The 25105-nt window shown below is 36.3% G+C and overlaps 1 protein-coding gene across 1 annotated transcript in view; it reads left to right on the top strand.

The window, feature by feature from the left end:
* EYS (eyes shut homolog) overlaps positions 1–25105 on the top strand; it is an 874042-nt gene that overhangs the window by 77154 nt on the left and 771783 nt on the right. Inside the window, 1 exon segment of the mRNA XM_037392524.1 lies at positions 8760–8919. Within this exon segment, the coding sequence (XP_037248421.1) occupies positions 8760–8919 (160 nt within the window).

Genomic DNA, 25105 nt, shown 5'->3' with positions numbered 1-25105 from the left:
ATTTTTAATCTGAGCGTCTAAAACAATTTATGGCTATAGGTATCTGTTACTCTTACGTTTATGTGAAGGCAGGGAAAAGATGAAGAATTCTCAAAGGACAGCTGATGGAAGAAAGAGCTGTTGTTTCTTTTGTGCTAATCATACTGCTGCCACATGCTAACTGCCTGGAGGCATGTAGTTGTTTGGGTAGAGTTCTCCCAGTGAATTAGAATGGCATCAGCAAAGCCTCTGGCACAAGGACACTGGGCAGTAAAAGCAGGTGAAGAGTGTATACAATCAAGGAATCACGTGGGGATATAAAGCTTTCTTCTAGGTCCCAAGAGGGAATCAGATATCTATTTATCCATAGCAAGTGTCTTAGATTGAGGTGAAAAGAATTATCTCTGCCTAAGATCCCATGTTTTCTCCTGAATCATTAGTATTAAAAAAAAAATAAAATCAAAGATACTGAAAAAACATGTTAAACTAATCTAGTGAAATATGAGGATAACAAAACTGTCAATTATTGAATTTTGGAAGCCAAGAAAAAAGTGCGGTTTCTGGAAAACTGTAGGGGGAAAGTCAAGGATATGAAGGCTGTGAAGTTTCTGGCATACCAGCTGTCCTTACATTCTAGGGAGAAACCACTGAATTGCGTAAGATTTACAGAATTCACATACAGAAAACCGCATATGGTTTTCTACAGAAGTGCATTTGAGGGAGAAGAAGGTGCAGCCCTACAACATTTGCAAGCAGGAGGTTAGGAATAGCTGCACACTCTCCTATTTCTGCTCTGCCATACACTTCTTATGGAAAGGCATGCAGATTAAAAAGGTATTCCACCTCTTGCAGGGTGTAAAAATGCTCATTAATAGTTGTTTTTTGGTTTTTGTTTTTTTTCCTGACAGCCCTTTACTATGTTATGATCAACTACCTTTCAACTTATATGGTCTGCATTATGTATCTAACTCTATTTTGTCAATACAGCTTTCTCCCATTACCCTGACAAACCACTGATTCATGTAAGGTTATGTGCTTACAGCTAACAAAGGAATTCAGTTATATAGACACAAAAACTGAAGGTAAAAGATGAAGTGAAAGCAATGCCATTGTAAGGTCCATTTCCATTTGCCTGCACTACAGTTGAGACAAGAACTACACAAATTATAGATATTGCCTGAATAGCAGGGCTGTCTTGGCAAGCAGCATTAAAGAAAGAGGCAATAATCTGTGTTACCATTTTGGGTTTTACAATTACACCTACTGCTGGTCATTCAAAGCAAATATTTAAATTTCCTTTGAGAAGCTGTACTGACACATGCATGTGAAATTTTATATTGGAATTGTTGTCAATGGATGTCCTGGTGCCTTCCAAAAGAGCAGCAGGAATTCCTGCCAGTTTCTGGCTAGTGTTCATACAGTGCAGTGGAAGTAGATTGTGTTGTTAAGGGGGAGTGAAGCTAAGCAAAAAGCAGTAACGGTTTTAACTTCTGAAAGTAATTTTCAGACTATGTGTTCTGTAAACATCAGATGTTTACATGTGTTTGGGGAACACTGATTGATAAAAGCATGTACCAACATGCAGACCTTTCAGAGAATTGTTCCCCAGTCACTTAATTTTTCCTTTCTTACATGGACACATATATAATAGTATATATCAAATAGTATGATCCACAGTAACAGGGTAGAAAAAATAATATATGTCCTGGTTTCAGCTATGATAGAGTTAATCTTCTTAGTAGCTGGTGCAGTGCTGTGTATTGGATTTAGTGTGAGAAAAATGTTGACAGCACACAGATGATTTTTATTGTTTCTAAGTCAAGGACTTTTCAGTTTCTTGGACCCTGCCAGAGAGAGTGCTGGAGGGGCACAAGAAATTTGGAGGGAACACAGCCAGGACAGCTTACCAGAAGCAGCCAAAGGCATATTCCATACTGTATGACATCATGCTGAGTATATAAGCTGGGGGAAGAAGAAAGAAGTGGGGGGACATTCAGTATTATGGCATTTGTCTTCCCAAGCAATGTGTGCCGGAGCCCTGCTTTCCTGGAGATGGCTGAACACCTGCCTGCCCGTGGGAAGTGGTGAATTAATTCCTTTTTTTGCTTTGCTTGCGTGCGTGGCTTTTGCTTTCCCTATAAAACTGTCTTGGTCTCAACCCATGAGTTTTCTCACTTTAAATTTTCCGATGCTCTCCCCCATCACACTGTGGGGCGGAGTGAGCGAGCGGCTGTGTGGGGTTTAGTTGCCATCTGGGGTTAAACCACAACAATATAACAGAAAAGACTGGTGTCCAAAATCTTGCCCTGCAGATGTTCATATTATATTCTTTTGAACCTTTTCCTCATAACCATCTTTCAAAGCCATAGCTGTTATATTTGGAGTTTTATGGTGCACCTGAGATATTTCAACAACAAAGTGTGAACCAACAGGATATATGCAGGATGAAGTAAACTTGTGGGTACAAATGAATAATCAGTAACACCATGGATCACACCATTGTCATTTAAGATTAAAAAAACCCAACAGTACATAAGGGCTGCTCAAAGATTATCATGTTCTCTGGCAAAGCAGAAGAGGCTTGTATACTATCAACAACAACAAAAAAAATTGTCTTCACCAAAGCCACTATGTTCCTTCTGGGGAGATGAGGGAGGGAGGAGAGAGGAGGGAACTTCTCCTCCCCTAGTGTTTTTACCCTATTTCTGAAAGCTGGTATGTGGCATGTATTCAACAAAACTTGTGCAGAAATTACAATCAGACAGACAAGGCTCCAAGTTTTGTCCCTAACCAGATGAGGTTTACTCTTGTGGGTGCAGAAACAAACCCGTCAGCCAGCTGTCAGGCAGGGAATCAATCTGCTGCTTCTGAGAACAGTGGCAAGCCGTGCCAAGCCCCGCAGGCCAGTGGTACACCCTATGCCAGCCTGAACAGCCTTTGTGGAAACTCTGCTGCCACTGCTTCCATTTGTCACTTTCTAAGTTCTTCCCTGAGGAGCCACTCTCAGTCCTAATGCTCTTTGATAATACTTTATCCCCAGAAGTCTGGCTGAATTTATAGCCCAGAAGTAAAGCATCTCTACACAGAATTAGCAATAATCTCCAGAATTGAGCTACATCAGTCACACTACTTAGATCTCATAGCCCTAAGAAGGCCTTAGAAGATACTTGTATTTATTGAATGAGAGGAGAAATAAGTTCTAGATAACATATCCAAAATTAAGAGGAAATATAGCTGAAAGAAAACATTACTTTGTTTAGCAAAAGCAGTTCTTTAAAAAACAGCCACTAGGGCTCTTTTAAAACTCTCTATGCTATATCAATCAACATTTGTTTTCTGAGTATAAAAAAGCCATAAGGAAACAAATATTTAATATATTTGCCATACAATATATTAAAGCAGTTGGTTGGAGTGATAAAATTTTTATGAATATTTATAACAGCTCTACTAGCAATGCTAGAAGCAATTAAAATTGGTACTGCAAATTCTACTGCTCTCAGATGCAACTTATGTACAACATATAAAATAAATTATTGTCTTTTCCAGAAAAAAATAAAATAAGAGTCTCCCCTAACGTTCCAGCTGATTGTTCAAACAACAGTAGTTCAAAGTCAAATAACTCAATTACAGGCCAGTTTTGCACAAGTTAATTAGTTCATTTTCTTCCACACAGTAGCAGTATTCCTACGGAAGAGTTCATGTAAATTTTAAAATGTCCTATACAGTTTTCTGCTTCTTCGATATTTAATTTGAACTTTATTGAAACAACCTTTTCCTGCTTTTCTTATTCTATTGAAAAAAAACAGCACCAAAGCACCCTAGGTACATTTTATATGCGCTGTTAAGGTTCTCTGAACAGTACAGAAGTTAATGAACAGTAGAAATCTTCATGTAATAAACTAAATATCCTGCTTTACATTAATAATTAAAACAAAAAATATTTAGTTAAAGCTCTGATCATGTAATACCTTTACATATCTTTGTACAATGTGTCTTAATTGATCTACTACAATAGCATATTAACAAATGTGACAGTAAAATACACCAGAAATAACCAATAAGAATGGGCTTTTAAAATCAAAGCTTCTGGGAAGATGACATAGTCATTTTAACACATTAAAAAAGCATAAGCCAGCAAAAATTATGAAAAATAAAATACACAAACCTGATAAATATTTCAGTGAAAGACATGCTATATGATCAGTATGAAGTATTGTTTTTTATTGATCAAATACGATGCAATTCTATGAATTGTTTGCAGAGAAAAAACAGATGATTTTGAGATGTGAAAGAAACAAACAATATTAGTTTTAGACAACAGAAATGGAAAGAGAATAATCTAGATTTTCACTATAAATACAAGAGGTACCTTTCCTATCAGCTGAATCATAATGGTTAATAGTAGAAAAGGTGAGCTCCCCCTGCCACCAGTCCCCATATTTTATAATTTTTTAACAACTCAGTACTGCGTAAGACCATTGCACCTTTACACATTTGCACTGTGTATGTAAAAGCTGGTTCCTCAGCCCTACACCTTTTATGGGAAAATATGTATTTAGTAATATGGAACCGACAACTTTGTGTAACATTGAAATAAGTTCTTTTCCCATGTCTCATGAAAAAATTCAAGGAATGGGCATGTGTCATGGTTTAACCCCAGCTGGCAACTAGGCACCACACAGCTGCTTGCTCACCCCCCTCCAGTGGAATGGGGGAAAGAATAAGATCAGTAAATGTGAGAAAACTCCTGGGTCAAAATAAAGATAGTTTAATACAGAAAGCGAAAACCACATGCACAAGCAAAGCAAAGTAAAACAAGGAATTCATTCACTACTTCCCATCAGCACAGGTGTTCATCCATCTCCAGGAAAGCAGGGCTCCATACCACATAACAGTTACTTGGGAAGACAAATGTGGTAACTCTGAACATCCCCATGACCTCCTCCTTCCCTGCAGCTCTTCTTGTTGAGTACAGCATCATATAGTATGGGATATCCCTTTGGTCAGTTGGGGTCAGCTGTCCTGGATGTGTCCCCTCCCAGCTTTTTGTGCCACTCCAGCCTACTTGGTGGTGGGGTGAGGTGAGAAGTGGAAAATTCCTTGACTCTATGCAAGCACTGCTCAGCAGTGACTAAAACATCCCTGTATTATTAACACTGTTTCCAGCACAAATCTAAACCATAGCCCTATACAAGCTACTCAGTATGCTGTTGGGTTGATTTCAGTTCAGCTTAAAAATATGACTAAATGTTGGTGGAAAGTGCTGGCTTAAACATCCCAAAGACTTGTCCTTTAATTATCCTCAAAACAATTCAGGTGTACTCTGGAAATAGTGATTTAATTCCTGAATGCTGTCTTGCCAGTAATATGTTTCACCCCAGGTGCAGAAAAGCCACTTTGCTCAATGAAAAGTAAATGTAGTTTTCAGAACAGTTCAGTCTCTGAGGACAGATTTTTTAAGTGAACACATATCCACTAGGAAGAGGGTTAAACTTAAGTGAACTTAGCTGAAGAAACTCTTTCTTGCAGAATGGACTCAATAAGATATTTAAAGAAAGAAAATACAGTAAATAGCAACGTTTAGCTCCTGAGTAGATAAAGGGTTGAGTGTAGACAGTGAGAATTTCCAAATAAATACTGTACTCTTGAAAAGCAATCATAAAGGAGAAGCTACCTTATAAATCCCATTTTTTATAGGTATAGCAGCAGAAAAAAATGAGACCAAGTGTAATGTAAGCCCACTGCTGCGTAAGGTGGCTGGCATTCAGTGCCTTTGCTCTGGTTTTTGCTTGCATCTTCTGCTTTCAAGTTTCCCAAGTCCCTGTGCTGAGTGGCAAAATTTAGAAGAAAGAAGCACTATCAATGATAAAGAAATGCCAAACTAGGAACTACTTAGGCAAAGAGAGTATTTATGTATGCCCAAAGGGCTCAACAGGATGTATCTAGAGAAGATGAGGGAGTGGATCAATGCAATCAGGTGACAAAGGCTAGCTTAATCTAATACTGGCTTGAATTAGCGAAAGCATAGCCAGCAGATAAAGTGAAGTCATTAGTCCCTTCTGCTCAGCACCTGCGAGGCCACACCTAGAGTACTGTGTGTGGGGTTGGGCTTCAATGTACAAAAAAACCCCAAAAACAACCAAAAACAAAAACAAAACTTTGACAGAATTGGATCAAGTCTGGCAGAAAGTCATTAACATTGTGAAAGGATTGCAGCAGATGATGTATGAGTAAAGGCTGAGGATCTGGGTTTGTTTAGCCTTGAAAACAAAGCTGAATGGAGATGCAGTTCTTTTCTTCTGGTCTCTACTGGGTGATCATAAACAAGAGAGAGCCAAACTTTTCTCAGAAGTGCACAGAAATGGCGTGTGAGACAACTGGCAAAAAGTTGCAACAAGTGAAATTCTGACCAGGTATTAAGAAGAAATTGTTCACACTGTAGTGTGAATGTAATTAAGCACTGCAACAAGTTGCCTAGAAAGACTGTGAAATTACCATTCTTTTAGATATTTAGACCTCAACGAGACAAGATCCTGAGTGACCAGCCTGGACTTTAAAATTGACCTGCTCTGAGCAAGGAGTAGGACTGTATGACCTTCAAAGGTCTCTCTCAACCTAAATTATTCTAGTATTCTATGAATGTAATATATAGTGACATCCAGAATAAATTTTATTTTTATAGGTTTATTGGTTTATGGTTTTGTTGGGGGGAAGCTTTGTATGCTAAATGACAGGATAGATACAGTTACTAAAACATGCCACCTTGTTTTTACATTTTTATAATGGTGTCAAATTTAACCGAACAATGCCAAGGAAAAGGACAGTACACAGGTAATAGCAGGTGTTTCTGCAGACTAAGGGGAAAGACATCAGGAAACAGCAGAGTTGTGTATGGGGATTGTCACAACAGAGGGATGCAGGGACAAGAATTCAGAAAATAGGGACTAAATTATATACAGCTCCTGGAGAGCATTATGTTCTTCCAGGCCCTGGGAAGGTAAGTCACATTAACTCTGTTGCATATCATACTCCTCTCACATTTGGTCGCTCAGGAGAGGACAGTCTGATTTAGCTAGCTGCTGTTTATTAGTTCATCTCAGAGATTTGCAATGTGGGATTCCCATCACTGCAGTTCTCTTAAAGGCTTCGCTTGGCCACCTGAATACTGTTCATCTTTACAACATGTATATCAGGTAGGGAATCAAAGATCACTGTAATGGGAATGTTTAGAATACTGATAGATCAGGCCAGTTATAAACTGTAAAACAAAATTTTACTGAATTAATTCATAAACAGCAGAATTCATGCTAATAGTTTTTACATATTATTAGTCATTTTCACTATGTCTACATACTGTTATGCTGTAACACATTCTTTATTATCTGTGAATCATACAATACTGTGGAGCTGACACTATATAGTTAGTGCTGATAGCTATGGTCCCTGGTGGTTCTTAGTTCCCAAGGTCAAGGTAATCTGTCTCATGAGCTCTTTGATGAGAGAAGTCATTACTGAAGTGAAGCTTGTCTTCCTTTTTCTCCATCCTTCCTCTTAATATTCGATGGTTTATGCTATTTTACACCCACACACACACCCCTAAAAAAGGAGAGTGTCCTCCTCATATTACTTGACTTGGGGCTTTTTGGTGTTTTGCCAGTCATTCTTCTTCTGTATTCAGCAATATGTCCTACCTGTATGACATACCTTACCACTAATCTTGTCCTTAGGCAACTTTTTGTCACTTGTATGGTGTGCAGCTACACCAGATCTGTCCCTTTTGTGGTCACATTGTACACATACTCATGCAAAATGCTTATACTTTGTGTCTGGCTATACACTCACAGTGTTCTAAATTACTTTTATGCTACTGTTGGCTATATTGTTTTATTGACCTTATAATTGGATTCAAGGCAAGCTACTATTAATAATATCCTGATCATAGTACTTGGAATTTATAGGTTTCACAGAACTCTTTTGAGAAGTGAATGTAAGCTTGTATTCCAATAGAGTATTTTCAGTGTTATTTATTTTTTCGTTTATGGTTAAAACTAATTTCTTCCAATTTTTTAAATGGTTTTAAAAAATGGTTTCTAATGTCCTTGAAAGACATTGAAGTAAAAAGGCTTTGCCAACATGTTTCTGTCATAATAATGTAATAATAATAATTCTATTATAACAGAATAATAATGTTACGTTTGATGTTTCAGTTCTATTTTTTTGTAAATGAAACTCTTTGCTTAATGAGTTACGATTGTATTGTCATTGTCCCAACCCAAACAACACATAACGTGTGAAGATTACCAAAGATATCTCCATTGCTCCAGAAGTATATTTTTTTTAAGCAGCTCTAGCCTTTACTCAAAAACTTAACTAAATAGCTTCAAAACTTCCCCTTTCCTCTGAAGAAGTTATTTTTATTTATTTTAGTTAACAGTAGGGTCAGAATGTATAACAGAAACTCCATATTATGTTTTCTCATTATGGGTTAGCAGCTGTGTTTGTTTCCTCCTACTCATGCGTCCTATTTTCCCACATTTTTTCAACAGACATTGTAGATAAGTTCTGCCTCTCTCAACCATTTTATCATGCCAATACAGGTATGAAGAAGTGTCTTAGCTGGATGTAACACTCTACATTTTACTGTACTTTTACTCAGTACTAAAATACAAGATCCAAAGACATTTCTACAAACTTTCACATTTAATTTTCTTTTTATGTTTTCTCTCTGATAAATATTTTTCTAAAAAAAAGTTGTTTCTTTGTGTGTTTTTTATATCTAGTGCCTCTGTGCACCTGGATGGACAGGAGAATTTTGCCAACTTGTTGAAAATGCATGCTTAATTTACCCAAATAGTTGTTCTAATGGAGCAACTTGCATTGATGTGAGCCAGCTGAGAAAGCAACCTTTGTTTCAGTGTTTGTGCCCTCGTGATTTCACAGGTAAGGCATATACAAATTATGTAAAGATAGTGGTTTCATTTTCTTTTAAATATTCAAGTACAGGAAGGCTGACTTTTCAAAAATAAGGAATAGGGAAGTATTCAGAGGAGTAATCACATCTCTGCATTTTCTGCTCTCTGCTGTGATACCTACAAAATCTAAATCAAACTTAATAGGTTACTTTTGAAGCTTCCAATTAAGCTTATAGCAAGAATAGACCTAGAGCAGGCTTCAGCTTCAGTTTAAGGGATTACGTGTATGTCTACATGTGGAAGTTCTGCATGTGAGCTAGATATCTGCCTTCTCATTATAGTTCCTGAAGATCTGACTAATGAAAGCAAGGGTGACCAGAGAGTTTGCTAGTATGTATCAGCCTGTATTAGCTCAGATAACTTTAGTTATCTTTCTGAGCTGAATCCCACCTCCTCTTTTAATTTCTTGGTGGGCCACCAATAATTTATGCAACTTAATTTGAAGTGGGATTATCTGTTTCACTTTACCTGACTTTAGAAGTCTGAAGTACAAAGTCCTAGTAAACAAGTCTTCAAGGCTCTATGTATTGTCAGTGAGTGTTTTCAGGGGGGAATGAAGACTACCTGTGCTAGATTTTTGTTAGTGGTTGACACTTACTTCAGGAGTCGTTCTGTTTCAATTGGCTACAAAAGAAGCCTGGTAAAATAGTTTTGATTAACCACATTGAGTTTTAGCTGACAACAAAAACAATTTCTATTTTGTCCCCCATCCTTACCCTTTTTAATAGAAGCCTATGTAAGCTGGACTCTACAATCTTTCAGTAATCTTTGGTTAGAGGGGGCATTGAAAAAGAAGTATTGAATATGATTCACTGCCGTTTTAGGTAACATTAAGGAAACATATATTAGCCATATGCATATCAATTTGAAGATAAGTACCAAAAAGATTAAAGGATTTTTAAAAATAACCAATTCAAAGACAGAAAATTAATATCTATTGCCTGAAGTACAAAAATTAAATTAGTCTAAAGAAATGCTTGTAATACACAAGCAGGAAACAGACTGTAAATCTACTAACCCTGAAAAAGAAATCATAGAGTCATATCCCAGAGAGCTGTAACTATCAATCTCTCTTTTCACTTGCACCTTACCACCTGTACAGTTTTCTTTTTTCAGTCTAATCTTGGGTTATTTTTATTGGTGTGAAAACTAAAAATATGGGTTTGTTAATAAAAGTAACATTTGACCACAGTACTTAAAGTTTTTTGATATAATAGTAAGGTCTCTACTGTACAACATAATCATGAAACAAAAGCCTGACAGGCCATAGTAAATGGCAATAAATGTATGTATTTAATAAAATCTAACCTTTCTAAACACTGAGTTATGACTGAGTTTAAGTGGAATTGACTTCAGTGTTCAGGGACATCTTATGATAAGGTCTAGATTCTTTCCTTAGTGGGATCTCATTGTAAGAGCTTCTTCATATTGTAATAGATTATTTTTTTTAATTCTTTCTAATTTTAGATTCAGTTACTTCATGCTTGTTCCACAGCATTTTTAATTTATACCTGTTTATTGTTTCATTTATGTGTTTGGGAAGGGAGAGAGGGAAGGACAATGCAGTGGCAATTTTGGCATGTTTACTTGACTCTGAATTAAATAGCATCTGCAACCAGAAAGGCTATTACAGTTTCACATCTAATTGTTATTAATTATGTTTATAAATTATAAACACTACAGCTGCAGCCTTTGCATTAACATTTAAATCATATTTGGAGTAGACTTATCTTGGGGAAAACAAAGTATGACATAATGGAACACTCTCAGCTATGAAAAGCAGAACTTTGTTTTAAAAAGTAAGAAAAACATTTAATTTTGTTTTCATACTTTTTAATGAAACCTTGTAGAAGCTTAACATATATACGTACATGTAATTTTAAACTATATTTCTTATTTCTGCTTATACATTTTGGATAGCTGACTCAAAAAATATGCATTTGGTTTAAATGCATAAAGGAGAGAGTAAAAAGGTTATAAAATATGGTTACGTTTGTAAATCAATGGCATGACTTTTGAGCCTTCAGTTTCCTTCTACAGTTAGTTCTTCATTTTCCTCTTGCTTTTTCTCTTGTCTGAAAGTGGATAAAAACCTTTGCATCTACAACAGTGCATGTAAGTAATATGGCTTATGACATTGAAATGAAATAGTCCATGCCAGCCGTTTCTCAGGTTTTGCACAGTAGAGCAACTGTCCTTGAAGAAGCTTCCTCTAATTAATTACTATCTTTCCTTGTGTGTAGAGCAATCATATTGGCAAGAATTGATTGGCCATGTTAGACACCTTATTTAGATCATAGAAAAGTCCTTTAATTAAAATCATGTTACTGATGCCAAAATTAAATGCACCCCAAGCAAACTCACCAACCAGAACTTAAAGTAGTACTTCAATTGCATATTTTTTCCTCATCTTCAGACTCCTTTCTCTTTCTTTTACTGTTTTATTGAGTTGAGACAGGGCTGCTAGTTTTTACAGGTACATGCAAAATGAATGTAAACAGACTTGGATGAAGATTGCACTATTGAACTATGTAGGTGATTTGAAACAGTGTTCTGTAGAAAGTATTCTGGTGACGTAATAGCTAATGTCCAAGAGAAGATATAGGGTACAAGAGTTCCTATATCTTTCACAATCTAGTTAAGACAACATTTATACTAGTGAACAAAACAATGACATGGCCTAATTTAAGCCCTCTCTCTGGTCAAATCCACATTTAAATTTTTTTTGTACTCCAGAATACAGTGGTGACATGTTTTAACCCTGGTGGGCAGCTAAGCCCCACACAGCTTGTCGATTACTCTCTCATAGTGGGATGGGGGAGAGAACTGGAACAGCAAAAGTATGAAAAATTACAAAGGTTGAGATAAAAACAATGTAATAGGTAAAGCAAAAGCTGTGCACATATGGAAATCAAAATGAGGAATTAATTCACTACTTCCTCTTAGCAGACAGGTGTTCAGCCATCCCCAGAATATTTAGGGAAGGTCTCTATTTTGTGTTGAAGTACAGTGGAAGTCTTATAAGTCTCAAAACTCAAACAGGTAAAAAGAGCAATAAAATTTCTTCCACTGCTCTATTCACTGCACTAAAGGTGAGCTGATAAAGGAATTTTTATAGCATCATGGGAGGTCCCTATATCACGGGAGTGGCACTGGAATTACACAGCAGTTTATGTCTCTGCTGTCATTTTAAGCTTTGTTCATTGCACTTAATGTGTTATTATTTTTTGTCACCTTTGAAAGTATTAGTGCACACAGATTCCAAACATCAATGGCAATGGACTGAAATAATGGAATAAAAGAAGTCACCTGTTAAGTATTACTAGAGGAATTTGGAATAGTTATCTTTATTAAAAAAAGAAAAAAGGACCAGCTAGCTGCTTTGCAGAGGATTAAATTTTCTGTTAAAGAACTTTCAGTGATAACTGTCAGAAAGCAAAAGTAACAACCAAAGTAATTCAATCACTAATACTCTCCAGCAGATGTCTGGAAATCTTTCCTGCTGTTTAAGGTGCCTTTTAGAAGGTGTGGCTAAATAGCATTAGTTAAGGGGAAAGACAAATGGTTCTAGCTAGGGCAAGGATCCTTACAAAGACCTCTCACCTAAAAACCTAGCAAGCTGAATTACACAAAAACACAACAGTTTCACTTCATCCTGGGCATTCTACTGTAGTATTCGAGACAAAAGGATAGAGAAGTAAGCATCAAAAAATAAAAACACATGAAACCATATTAGCATAATATTTAATTTGAAACAGATAAAATCTAGAACACTGAGCAAGGGCTGATGTCTGATGTAGTATCATTATTGTGGGAACTCCAAGCAGACTGCCACCTTTTAAGTCAACAATTTTTCTTAGGTCTCTATTTCCACCAGAAATATTAAGACTGCTGAAACTTTCATGCTGGAAATACTTTTTTTTTTTTTTCTTATTTTTTTTGGCATGCAGCAACTGCATGGAAAGACAAAAGACTGTTAAATTTTTTTACCTAATATTTCAAAGAGAAATGTAATATCAGTATTTAAGTTTTGGCTACTTTTAAAATGGAACAAAATGTTCCCAATGCATGGGGATATTTATTAACATATTCATATTTCTTAGTATTTGAGATTCTGGTTTAAGTCACTGTACAGTGAATATATATGGCCCATATGAATAAGAAAGAATTTTGATAGCATTTTTGTCCATCAAGAATAGTTCTATATTACATGGTTAACTTAAAGATGCTGTAGTTAAGAAGCATATATAGTGTCAATGTCTATGGATTGCTAATAATTAATAAAGTTCTCAACAGAAATACAGGCTTAAAACTTGGTATATGAAATACGGTAGTTGGCTACATCTGCTCTTGAACTCCAAAAATTACTTTCCCCACCTCTGTCAAAGTTTTGGTGTTTTTTTTTGTTTGGTTGGTATTGTTGTTGGTTTTGTTTTGGGTTTTGTTGTTGTTGTTGTTGTTGTTGTTTGGTTGGTTTTGTTTTTTTTTTTTTTTTAATGCAAAATACAAAGCCCTTGATGTTTTACTTTCTGGAACTTTTAGACCAGCACTCCGACCAGAGTTCTACATCACTGACTGATATTTTAAAAGTATCAGTTTCTGAGACATAGTGGGAGTGTTTCCTAATCACAATGTGTTTACATGGAAGTCTGTCCTCAAAGTCAGGTGTATACAAAATAAACATCTCTACCACTTTCTTCTGCTTTCCACTTTCTAGCAGCCTACCATGGCTCATTTAATTAAGTCAATTAACTCCCAAATTTAAGGTCATGGAGTTTCCAAAACTGCTGATTCGCTTTAGGTTGTCTGTCGCTTCTGGCTTTACAGCTATCATTGTCTATATTTTCCTTTTTACTCATTCAGAGTAAAATCTATAAAGAATCTAAGGTCTTTTTTCCATGGATAGTTTCATAAGCCTCTCATGGAGAACACCAGTGCATTATTCATTCTCGTTACCCAATGTATAAATCTGCTGCAAGTGACAAGAGAAACTAGGAATTAGCAGCTTTCTTTAAGCATTCTGAGAGGCAGCTGAGAGATAGCATACATTCAAATATTATATATTACCTCCAAAAAATATCATCAAATCATCAATAAGAGACAGAAGGTAAGTATGCCTTTTATGTAAATTCAGTCAAAAAGCCTTCAGAACAAGTTGTTTGAAATGGTTTAAAAAGTTAATGATCCATAGTAACTTGAGACATTTCTGCTTCTCAGCTGAGCCTGTGTTGATTAGCTCAGCCAAGTACAGCATTCCAGATCTTACCTAAGCACAGAAATTGTCTACAGCACTATAAAATCACCTATCACACCAACGCATTTAAAACATAATAAAATACGTAGCATAGATGTAAATATAGTGTAGATGTTTAAAAATAGAAAATGCATTGAAGAGGTGAACACTATCAGGTAGACTTCGTAGCTGTTTCGCAGCTGACCTTTGTAGCTCTCTTTCTTTAGAAGGCTTTAGTCTTACATCTTTTACCTCCTGAAGTCTTTCTGTATAGTGCAAGCATTCAAGTTAAGATTTAGTGTTTCTGAAGAAGTTATCATGAATGGAACTGTGTAGAAAACATGACTAAGAAAAACAATTGCTTGTTTTACTACGTTCAACTAAACCAATCCACCACAGTTTTATATAGCAACCTGAATATTAACTTTCCTCTTTAAAGTATGGATAATTATGTTTAACCATGTATTGCTTACTTTTTCTGACACAATATACCACACAATTAGCTAACACAGTCCACTGTATCTCCACTGAAGCTAGAATTATGCTAACACATGAACTAAATCTTCAAGACTTTCTTACGCTGTTCCTCAACCTTTATGTTCAGTAGTTGTTCCTGCTAAAAAAGATATCACAAAAAAAAAGAAAAATACATTCTGTTGAAATACTGTATACAATACTATTATGTGACAGACTTAAAGCATAGATTCACCTATGTTACTGATATCTGTTACTGATTTATGTTTTTCCTGTGGCATAAACCATCTTCATATGCACCTATCTGCTTGCTTTTTAACGTGTATTACATTGGAAACTTACATTCAGCAACAACTTCTATACTTTGGTCTTCATTCTGGGACTCTTTCTCTGAATAGCTCAGGTTTAATTCTCTTTTTCTGAAATATACTTGCTTCAATTTCCATTTCCTGAGACATATCTCACTTCTAAAACATGTTCCTTCAAACTATTTGACTTCTTTATATCTCTTTGTATTATACCTTTCTCCTCCGTATTTGCCAACAATTTAGTATAAACTCTATATGTGATTAAATTTTTGTTTACTTTATTTGCCAGATCATTAATAACATTAAAACTAATATCAGTTCGAGTATTGCATCTATCTCTGGAGCCCTCATCACAGGAAAGACATAGACCTGTTAGAGCAGGTCCAGAGGAGGGCCACAAAAATTATTAGAGAGATGGAACACCTCTCCTATGAAGACTGGCTGAGTGAGTTGCAGTTGTTCAGCCTAGAGAAGAGAAGGCTCTGGGCACACCTCATTGAAGTCTTTCAGTACTTAAAGGGGGTATATAAGAAAGATGGGAAGAGACTTTTTAGCAGGACTCATAGCAATAGGACAAGGGATAATGGGTTCAAACTAAAAGAGGGTAGATTTAGACTAGATATAAGGGAGGTATTTTTTATTATTAGAGTTGCGAAACACTGGAACAGGTTGCCCAGAGAGGTGGTAGATACCCCATCCTTGGAAACATTCAAGCTTTCAAACTCAGCAGGGCTCTTAGCAACCTGATCTAGGTGACCTTTAAAGGTTCATTCCAGCCCAAACTATTCTATGATTGTATGATCAGTCTTTGTGGCACCCCCCACATTTTGGCTACCATCCCAGTACACTGACATTCATCTTTACTCCAAGTTTATAGCCCATCTCATCCTGTTAATCCTTGTATATCAATTCTTGTATCTAATTAATTAGAGTCAATTTGTCAAGGATTTTTTTTTGTAAAATTATTAAAAACCCATCACTTTTCTGGAACTCCATGTCTGTCATTGATGCCTCTTCCAAAGGCCAGAGGAACCTGCAAGGATGGTGGTGTTTACCCAGGCCAGGTATCATGCACATTCTCAAAGGTTCCCTCTCTCTTTGAGTGGCTCTGTGAGTGGTTTTGCTGGATTTCTTCATATTTCACATGTGATGATTGACTGATACTCTTCAGACAAGGAATAGTTCTAAAGAGTGAAAGGGTATAATTCTAGAGGAAATTTCTCTCTTCAGGCATGAAAAATGTTTTGAATATTCTTCTAGTATCCTGGGGTGTTTTTATGAACCATATTTATTTTTTTTTAGTGAGACATATGAAGGGCATGTTGACTGGCAACAAAACAAACAAACAATCCCCGGACAACAAAGTAAGAGACTATTTGAAAGAGATGTCTACAAAAGACATTGCCAAGGGCTGAATCTTTAAGGTCAGGTTTCTAGCTAAATCCTGGAGGAACCTAAGAGAAAGGACAGATAATCTATTAGATGGTAAAAAGTCAGATTGTATGTTCCAGAATAATGAGTTCATTTAAGAGCCAAGGTTAATAAAATACATCTCAAACAAATTTAAAGACATTCTGTAAAAAAAGTAGCTCAGCTAAAAGACTCTGTGCTAAAACAACAGTCAGAGATAAACTTTCAGCGAGGACTATTCCTAAAAGTCCTTGAATGATTCCTTTCATTCTAAACCAGGAGAAGGAGAAACTTCAACTGCATATTTAACATTTGAGACTATGTGTCCGTGTCTGTAATTCATGGCAGCCGTTGACAATGGGGTTAAGTCATAAGCTGATCGTGACAATGGAAGTTGTTTTGATCTTTTCAGAGTTTTATATCCACTTCCATGTAAATGAAAAAATGTTAGCTGTGAAATTTGAGAATAAGCATACTCATGTTCACTTGAACTGGAAAATGTTTGTATTAAAGTTTGGATCCCCTTAGTCTATGAAGCTGGGACAGTATTTAGTGAACTTAAGTGTTTTACTTTGGCTAGTCTCACTTACTGGGACATGTACCACTATGTTAAAAAGGTTATGTTGCTTTTTTCAGAAGAGAAATAGCTGTCTAGAACATTGGTCCACTGTGTGGTGTAAATGTGCCTATCTTTCACCCAATCAAATTTAGTAAATGATGAGTTCTAATCTCAGAACTGTTATCTCCAACCCCAATAAATTCTTGTTTTTCAGGAATTAATGGAAATTATTCCCTTTAGATCTTAATTAGAAAAGCTGTGTCATTAGAAAATTATGAATATCACATTTGTGAGGAGGGTTTACCTGGAGTTTACCTTCTAGAATCCCTTCCTCTCAGAAGAATTAGTCATCTTTACAGGGATTTGTGAAACACCATACTAAAATGGAGATATAAAAAATTTTGGAATTACGTGAGAAATTATCATTAAACCTGCAAATTTTGATAAAAATAATATTCCTAGGTTTTTTTCTAACTACTACTATAGATAAATATGGGCATTCTGAAGCCAACTGCCATTTCAGATAACTGTAGGATTCTTTTTATTTTATTATTATTTTTATTAAATATTGGGATAGAGGAAGTGATAGTCAATGAATGAACTGATTTGGTATGATGTATCTTTAGCAATCTAAAACGTAAAAATTTAGACTAAACAGGTTCCATCAACAGTGGAGTTTATCCAGTTGTAAGCATCTCAACCCACCTATAGAAAAAATCTCTCCACCAACAGGATGAATTATCTGTTCCTGTTTTTTAAGTTTAGTTTTAGAGTCAAGATGATATTTTTTTATCCATATACAATTAAATTTTATTTTAAAAGGACTGAAAAACTATGTATGTTAATCTTAAATAATTCTTCATTTTACTATTTCTGATAACTACTTTATTAAAGACAGATTTTTCACGTAGGCTATAATAAGGATATATTAACTGCACAGTTCTACACAACTCCAAATAAAAATGAGGAAATATTCAGAAAACCTATTTTCCAAATTCTGGTGGGTCCAATAAAGATTGCTGTAAGTGGATTTATTTTCTTTTGAAATAATTAAATGTAAAGTTCCTGGAAGTGGATAAATCATGGCTACTGCCTACAATGTAAAAGTTCATACAAGGCTTGTCACTCTGTGCTCTGCAGGTTCTGTGGAAATAATTGAGAATTTTAAAGACTCCAATAATCTGACCTATTTTGGACATAGAGTTCAAGATGAAACAAACCACACTTCAAAATTAAGAGGTTTTAATGGCCTGTAAATGCAATATCATGGATGTAAAGGGCCACATTTCAGGAGCTGAATCTTAACTGCCCATGCCTTGCCAAAGAATATTTTTTTTTATTTTCCTCCTAGCTTCTTGGTTTAAAGGGTCAAAGAGTAATGGGTCTGTGTGTATGTTTGTGTATGCATATGTGTGCATATATGCATTAAATCTAATTGGGTGTCATAACCACATTCAAAAACGGAAAATAGAAAAATATACTCTTAAGTCGTAATTTGCTGTAATTACTTTCATTTTAGAGAAAGAAAAAAAAAACAACAAGCAAAACAAAACCAGAATTATGATGTAGTTCCAGTACTTGTGCACTGAAGAAAAGTGTTAGGCCATGTAATATACTTTGTTTGATAACCTTGTTGCCATATAAAATAAGGAATTAGAAATGCTTAGTGTAGATTTTCTTTATGTACTCTTTATTAGCACACTGGTTGCTCTTACATAGTTTCTGCAAAAAGAAGTGATAATATTAAATTGAGAGCAGAAGTGCAAAAATAGACCAAAGCAGTTCACATAAAACTAAAAATATCTCTACTAACTACAAGCACAGCTACAGTCCTAAAGAATGCAAATTCTGATTTCAGGGCTTAAAATGTTTGGGTCAATTAAAAATGAAACACTCTTATTAGAAGTGTTTACTTTTCTGCACTCTGCAATATGAAAGGCAACATGGTGTTATATTCTTTATAACAACCTTCAGAAAGTAATTTGGTAAAATCAGACTTACTGGTACATACATCTCTGATTCTGTTATGCTCAAAATCTTGGTTATGGGCAAGGGAGAAGCACACCTTATATACAGGTAAAGCCACGAATGTACCGGTAATATAACATAGAAGTTAAATATATACTAATTATTAGGTCTGATCTAATCACTACAGAAAATGAATAGAAATGCAATTTAAATTGGGACTCCCACAATTTTTAGTTTCTGTCTTTTTTATGACATTATACTCACCCTTTTCCCTCCTCCTCTGGGTCTTAAGGTCAGTGGTTTCACGGTGGTGTTGTTGGGGGCAGTATTACAGAATCCACAGCCCTTCACAGGGAGGAATATGATGTTCATATTTGTGGTTTCTTCTTCATCCCTCTAGGATTTGCTTGGAGTAATTTCTCTACGTCTGCTAAAATGCTTTTACACCTTTTCTTCATTGGGCTGCACTTTTGTATCTGAATTTACTTTTTATGGTAGCTCTAACATATATTAAATACCATTTATTTTTTCTTTTTCTTACCCTTAAGATGATTTTTTTTCCAGCGCCAGGTCTGCATTCTTTAACTGACCACTGGTGAGTTGTTTATAACTATGGGGTCTCCAGTGCTAAAACTAAACCCCATCTCTTATCATCACATGCCTGTGCTCCTCACATCACATCCTGTGTCTCCACTTCTCAAGGCCTCTGCTATTGTACAAGCCCTGTCTTTCTTTGCAGCATTGCACTAGAGTTGAAAATGTCATCCTACACAGAATAACTACTTGTTACTGCTATCTACATAAAACTATGGTTGTAGCATACAAAGATAAACAAAAGTAAAGCAAGAAGAAAAAACTGCAGTCACACTTGTCACAGCAAAGTAAAACATCACTGCAGGAAGAACAGACCAAGCCTGATGAGCCTTAGTCCTAAGTCCTCATGAATTCAGTGCAAAGCTCATGGCCTAAAGCCAGCAGTGGCAATATTGCACTGCAGGGCTACATGGTAAAACTCATCATGCTTCCTATTAGAATTTGTATTGTATTTGCCACCTTTCCTTCTGGTCCCAAAGTCAATTTAAATGATTGGTCACACGCCACTGATGGTACTTCAGCAGTGTCGTATTTTAGTCCCTTTCAAATCCTTAGATGACTATCACCTGGATTTGTTTATCTTGTATCACTTGTTTAAATGCACTGGCAAGTTTATAATCAGGTAGTCATAAGTATGCTAGTTTCTCTGTTTCTTAGCTGGCTGGTACCAAACCCAGAACTATGTAGCTGCTTTAGAGCATCATGGATTACAAGCTAACAAACACACATGAAAAGCACAGTACATTCTTTAGTGTTTGGTATGCTAATGTAAATACCTCATGCCATAGTACATGGAATATGGAAGTGGGATGACCTGCTTGAGAAGAATATAGAGACCTTACCTGAGTGAGCATGGATGGAGTTAGAAAAGCTAAAGCTCAGATGGAGATAAAACTAGCAAGAAAATAAGGGCCCTCTCCTCAATGGGGCATTATGTACAATGTAAAGTAAATTCTTTTTTATGCCTCAGTATTCACAGGTGTGTGCTCAGGTGATTTCCAGTTCCTTGAGCCTAGCAGAAGACAAAGTCTGGGAATGTAGCATTACCCACAGTAGAGGAAGACACTATTAGGAGTAATGTCCATGGGACCAGAAAAGGCGTGCCAAAGGGTGCTGAACAATCCCATTTTCAGGTCACTATCATCTTTGAAATGTCATAGTAAGCTGGTGAGGTCCTTAGCGAGAAAAAACTTAAATGACAACTATATCTTCAAGAACAGAAATGTACAGAATTCCCAAATTCTCCTCCTGGGACAAGGCAGTGATGGTTATATGTACAAACTAAGGGACAAGAGACTGCAGAGAAGCCCTTTGGAAAGAGATCTGGGGGTCTGGGTTGATTGCAAGTTGAATATGATTTAACAGTGTGCCCTGGTGACAAAAAGGGCCAGCTGTGTCATGGGGTGCATCGAGCACAACACAGCTGGCTGGTTGACAACAGTGATTGTCCCACTCTGCATTGGACTGGTACAACTCCACCTCTAGTATCGTGTGCAATATTGGGCACCTCAGTATAAGAAGACATCAGACTATTAGAGTGTGTCCATAAGAGGGCAGCCAAGGTGGTGAAAGACCTGAAGGGCAAGACTTACAAGCAGCAGCTGAGGTCATTTGGTTTGTTCAGATTGGAGAAGGCTGAGGGGTGACCTCATCACAGTTTACAATTTCTTCAAGAGAGGGCAGTGGAATGGCAAGTGTTGATCTCCTCTTCCTGATAACCAACAATAGGACACGAGGAAATAAAATGAAGCTGCGTCAGCGGAAGTTCAGACTGGACATTAGGAAAAGATTATTCACTGAGAGGGTGATTGGTCACTGGAACAGGCTGCCCAGGGAAATGGTCGGAGTACCAAGCCTGTCAGAGTTCGAGAACTGTCTGGACAATGCTATTAGTCATATGGTTTATTTTTAGGTAGTCCTGTGAGAAGCAAGGAGTTGGACTTGATGGTCTTTATGGGTCCCTTCCAACTTGAGATATTCTATGATTTTATGAATCATAGAACCATAGTATCACAGAATAGTTGAGGTTGAAAGGACCTCTAGAGGTCACTTTGTCTGACTCCCTTGCTCAAGCAGAGTGCCCTAGAGCTGGTTGCCCAGGAGCATGTCCAGACGGCTTTTCAATACCTCCAAGGATGGAGACTCCACCACCTCTCTGGGCAACCTGTTCTAGTGCTTGGTCACACCTGCAGTAAAAAAATATTTTGTGATGTTCATGCATAAACTCAGTTTGTACCTGCTCGTGGTGAAACTTTATTTCACTGACATCTTGGGCATAGAATTTGTAATTGAACAATTTAACTTGTAAGAATACGTTTTTAGGTAAAAAATGCATAAGGTCACAATAAAAAAGAAACAGTACAACAGTAAACTCTTTAATCAAATTATTTCCCCTCACTCTAATGTTGTATAATTTATTTTTTCCTTTGTTCCTGTACCTGTTGAATTTATTCCTGATAGAAGAATAACATGCTTAATTGCACACAGAAATCTTGCTTGAGTTCTCTAAGTATTGCTTTTCTCAATTATTCAACCCTCACTCACTATGAAGTCATAATTACTCATTAAAAGCTAAAGTGGATTACTATGGAGATCTCTCCTGACATCCATTTAACACTTAATCAGACCTTAATATCATAAATTATGCATTTCTCAGCAGTATTCAGATTCTAATAATTTTTATAACAGTTCGGAGTTACTAGATTCTCTTCACCCCATTGTTGCAGGGAAAAGTTTTAGAATTTGCTTAAAGGATACAGCCACTATAAGAATTTCAGATTTATAGCAAAATAATTCTTGAAGCCTGTTTGATTGCACTAATATTTTCTCTTAAGGGTTTCTTGGACAAGACAATTCCACTCTTATGAATAAATATAAAAAAATGGACCCAAAATACATACTAAGATGAAGTTTATTTCCAGCTTCACCCCCCACCCCTACCCCCCACCATTTTCTTTCCAGAACTCATTAAGAAAAAAAGGAGAAAACCCTCTCATTTTCTAGGAGATAGCAACTTCTTCATTACATTCATAGAATCATATAATCCTTTAGGTTGGAAAAGACCTTTGAGATCATCAAGTCCAACCATTAAACCAGGACTGCCGAGTCCATCACTAAACCATGACTCTAAAAAACACTTCTACGTATTTTTTAAACATTTTCAGGGATGGTGATTCCACCACCTCCATGGGCAGCCTGTTCCAATGCCTCAGTGAATAATTTTTTCCTAATACCCAACCTAAAGCTCCCCTGGTGCAACTTGAGGCCATTTCCTCTCCTATGTCACTTGTTACCTGGGAGAAGAGACCTACCCCCACCTGCCTACAGCCTCCTTTCAGGTAGTTGTAGAGAGCAATTAGGTCCTTCCTGAGACTCCTTTTCTCCAGGCTAAACAACTCCAGTTCCCTCAGCTGCTCCTCATAAGTCTTGTGCTCCAGAGCCTTCACCAGCTTCACTGCCCTTCTCTGGACACACTCCAGCACCTCAGTGTCTTTTTTGTAGTGAGGGGCCCAAACCTGAACACAGGATTTGAGGTGCGGCCTCACCAGTGCTGAGTACAGGAGGACTATCGCCTCCCATATCCTGCTGGCCACACTGTTTCGGATACCAGCCAGGATGCCGTTGGCCTTCTTGGCCACCTGGGCACACTGCTGGCTCATATCAGCCAGCTGTCAGCCAGCACCCCCAGGTCCTTTTCTCTTCCCCAAGCCTGTAGCATTGCGTAGGGTTGTGTAGCAAAACAGTTCAGTTGATTTTACAAATGAAATATGTATTTTTTTTTTAGGTTTTTTTTTTGTCAACAAACATTATAGAAAGCTACAGTTAATAACTCTTGTCCTGGTTCATGGCATGCCTTTCTAAAAGTATTAATTATGATGGTAACTCCCCAGAGATACAAATATATATAGTTACCTTTAGTATCAATACAAAGTGAGTCTTGTAAATGGAAGGTCAAATTCTCCATAGTTGCACGTGTAACATTACATATTATATTAGAATAATAAACAGAAGTATCAAATTTCCTATTTTCTGTATTATTTAAATTTTACAGTAATAATATAGTTTAAACAAGTATTTATAACTCAGTAAGCTTCATAACTTACAGTAAAATATATTCGTGGCTTTTGAAAAATTGATATGTTAATACTGTGCTATTTTTGGCTGAGGAATAAAGGAGCAAAATCAACACTGAAAGGCTGTACAGTATGCTGGCCAACCTCTCTCTAAATACATGAGACTGTACATGTGGTTCAGCACCTGTTGGCACAACACAGACATATCCGGCCAACAAATCACAGCATTAAGGCCTTACTAAGTATATTCCTCTTCACATTTATAGAAGTCCATAAAAAGCAGGTTTTAGGTCTCAGTTTGACACTCCTTTCCAGCATATTAAAAAGAATCAGTATACATTTGTCAAAGCTTAAGTGTTTTGTATTAGGAATGGACTAAAGTGAAGGAAATTGGAAGAAATGTTTTGCTGAAACAAATTTTATGCTATTAGCTCTTGTTGTTCTGATGCCTCTGGCTTTAGATCAAAAGGAGAGCTCATTAAAAATTTTAAAATAATTTCATTATTTGAAGCAAAATTATACCTTTTTTTTTTTTTTCCATATGAAGAATTTCAAATAGAATACTAGCTTTTGGCACATTTCATAGAACATATTGTTTGATTAAAGAAATTTTCCCAATTTCTTTTGTATCCCTCCCAAACATTTTTCTCCTGTACAGTTTTTCAGTTTTTTCCCACTAAGCCACTGACTGAAGTAACACTGATTACTAGCAAGTCCATGGTAAAGACATCAGTAATCTACCTTTATTTTCTTTTCTGAAATTTTCCTCTTCAAAACTTGTCAAAACTTCTTCACCTTCTTCTAGATTTCTCAGCAGTAAAGACTGCTTTACTTTTCATTTGTCTATTCTTTATCTTTTCTAAAATTGGAAAACAAAAACTACTCAACTCCTGCTGTAGAAATAATAAATTAAAAACAAACAAAAAATGATAATGGAAAAAGGAACAACAGCAAGCCAATAACAAGAAAGAAAATCTCTAGAACCTTTACATGAATTCATTATATTTTCAGTACCAAAAAGAAGGAGAAAACTTTAATGTGTTTTCTTTTTTGTCAAATCACCGTGTTTTCCAAGACTAACGGTAAAGCTGAAGTCTTCCTTATTGACACTTATGACATTGCCAGAGATACATTTCTCTTCAGTTCGTCCTTTTTAGAACTGTCCGGTTATCTGGTTACAAGTTCAATTGTTTCTTTCTGTTGGGGTAAAAAAACAGTCTTCAGCTAAATGAGCAAGAAATTGTTCAGTGGAATGACACTAAAGGTTACCTCAGACAAATGTGGACTAGCTTTTTCCTAGCCAAAATGGAGCCAGAAACGACATAACGAAATATATACATAATAGAATCAGAAGTCTTGAGTAGAAATCAGGGTTGACTCATGCAGCAGTAAAAAAATAGAGGAAAATGCAAAGGTATTACCTCCATTTCAGGTAATTATTTCTAGTGAAAATCTTCTCTCTTAAGCTCTGTATCCCTATTTTGATCTCATCTAAAATTGTTTTTTAATGCCTAAAGGGTTCATTTTGACCTTTT

This window comes from Falco rusticolus, chromosome 6 (genome assembly GCF_015220075.1).
Source record: "Falco rusticolus isolate bFalRus1 chromosome 6, bFalRus1.pri, whole genome shotgun sequence".
NCBI lineage: Eukaryota > Metazoa > Chordata > Aves > Falconiformes > Falconidae > Falco > Falco rusticolus.
The sequence above is the reverse complement of the archived record's forward strand: the minus strand, read 5'-3'. Positions and strand labels throughout refer to the sequence as shown.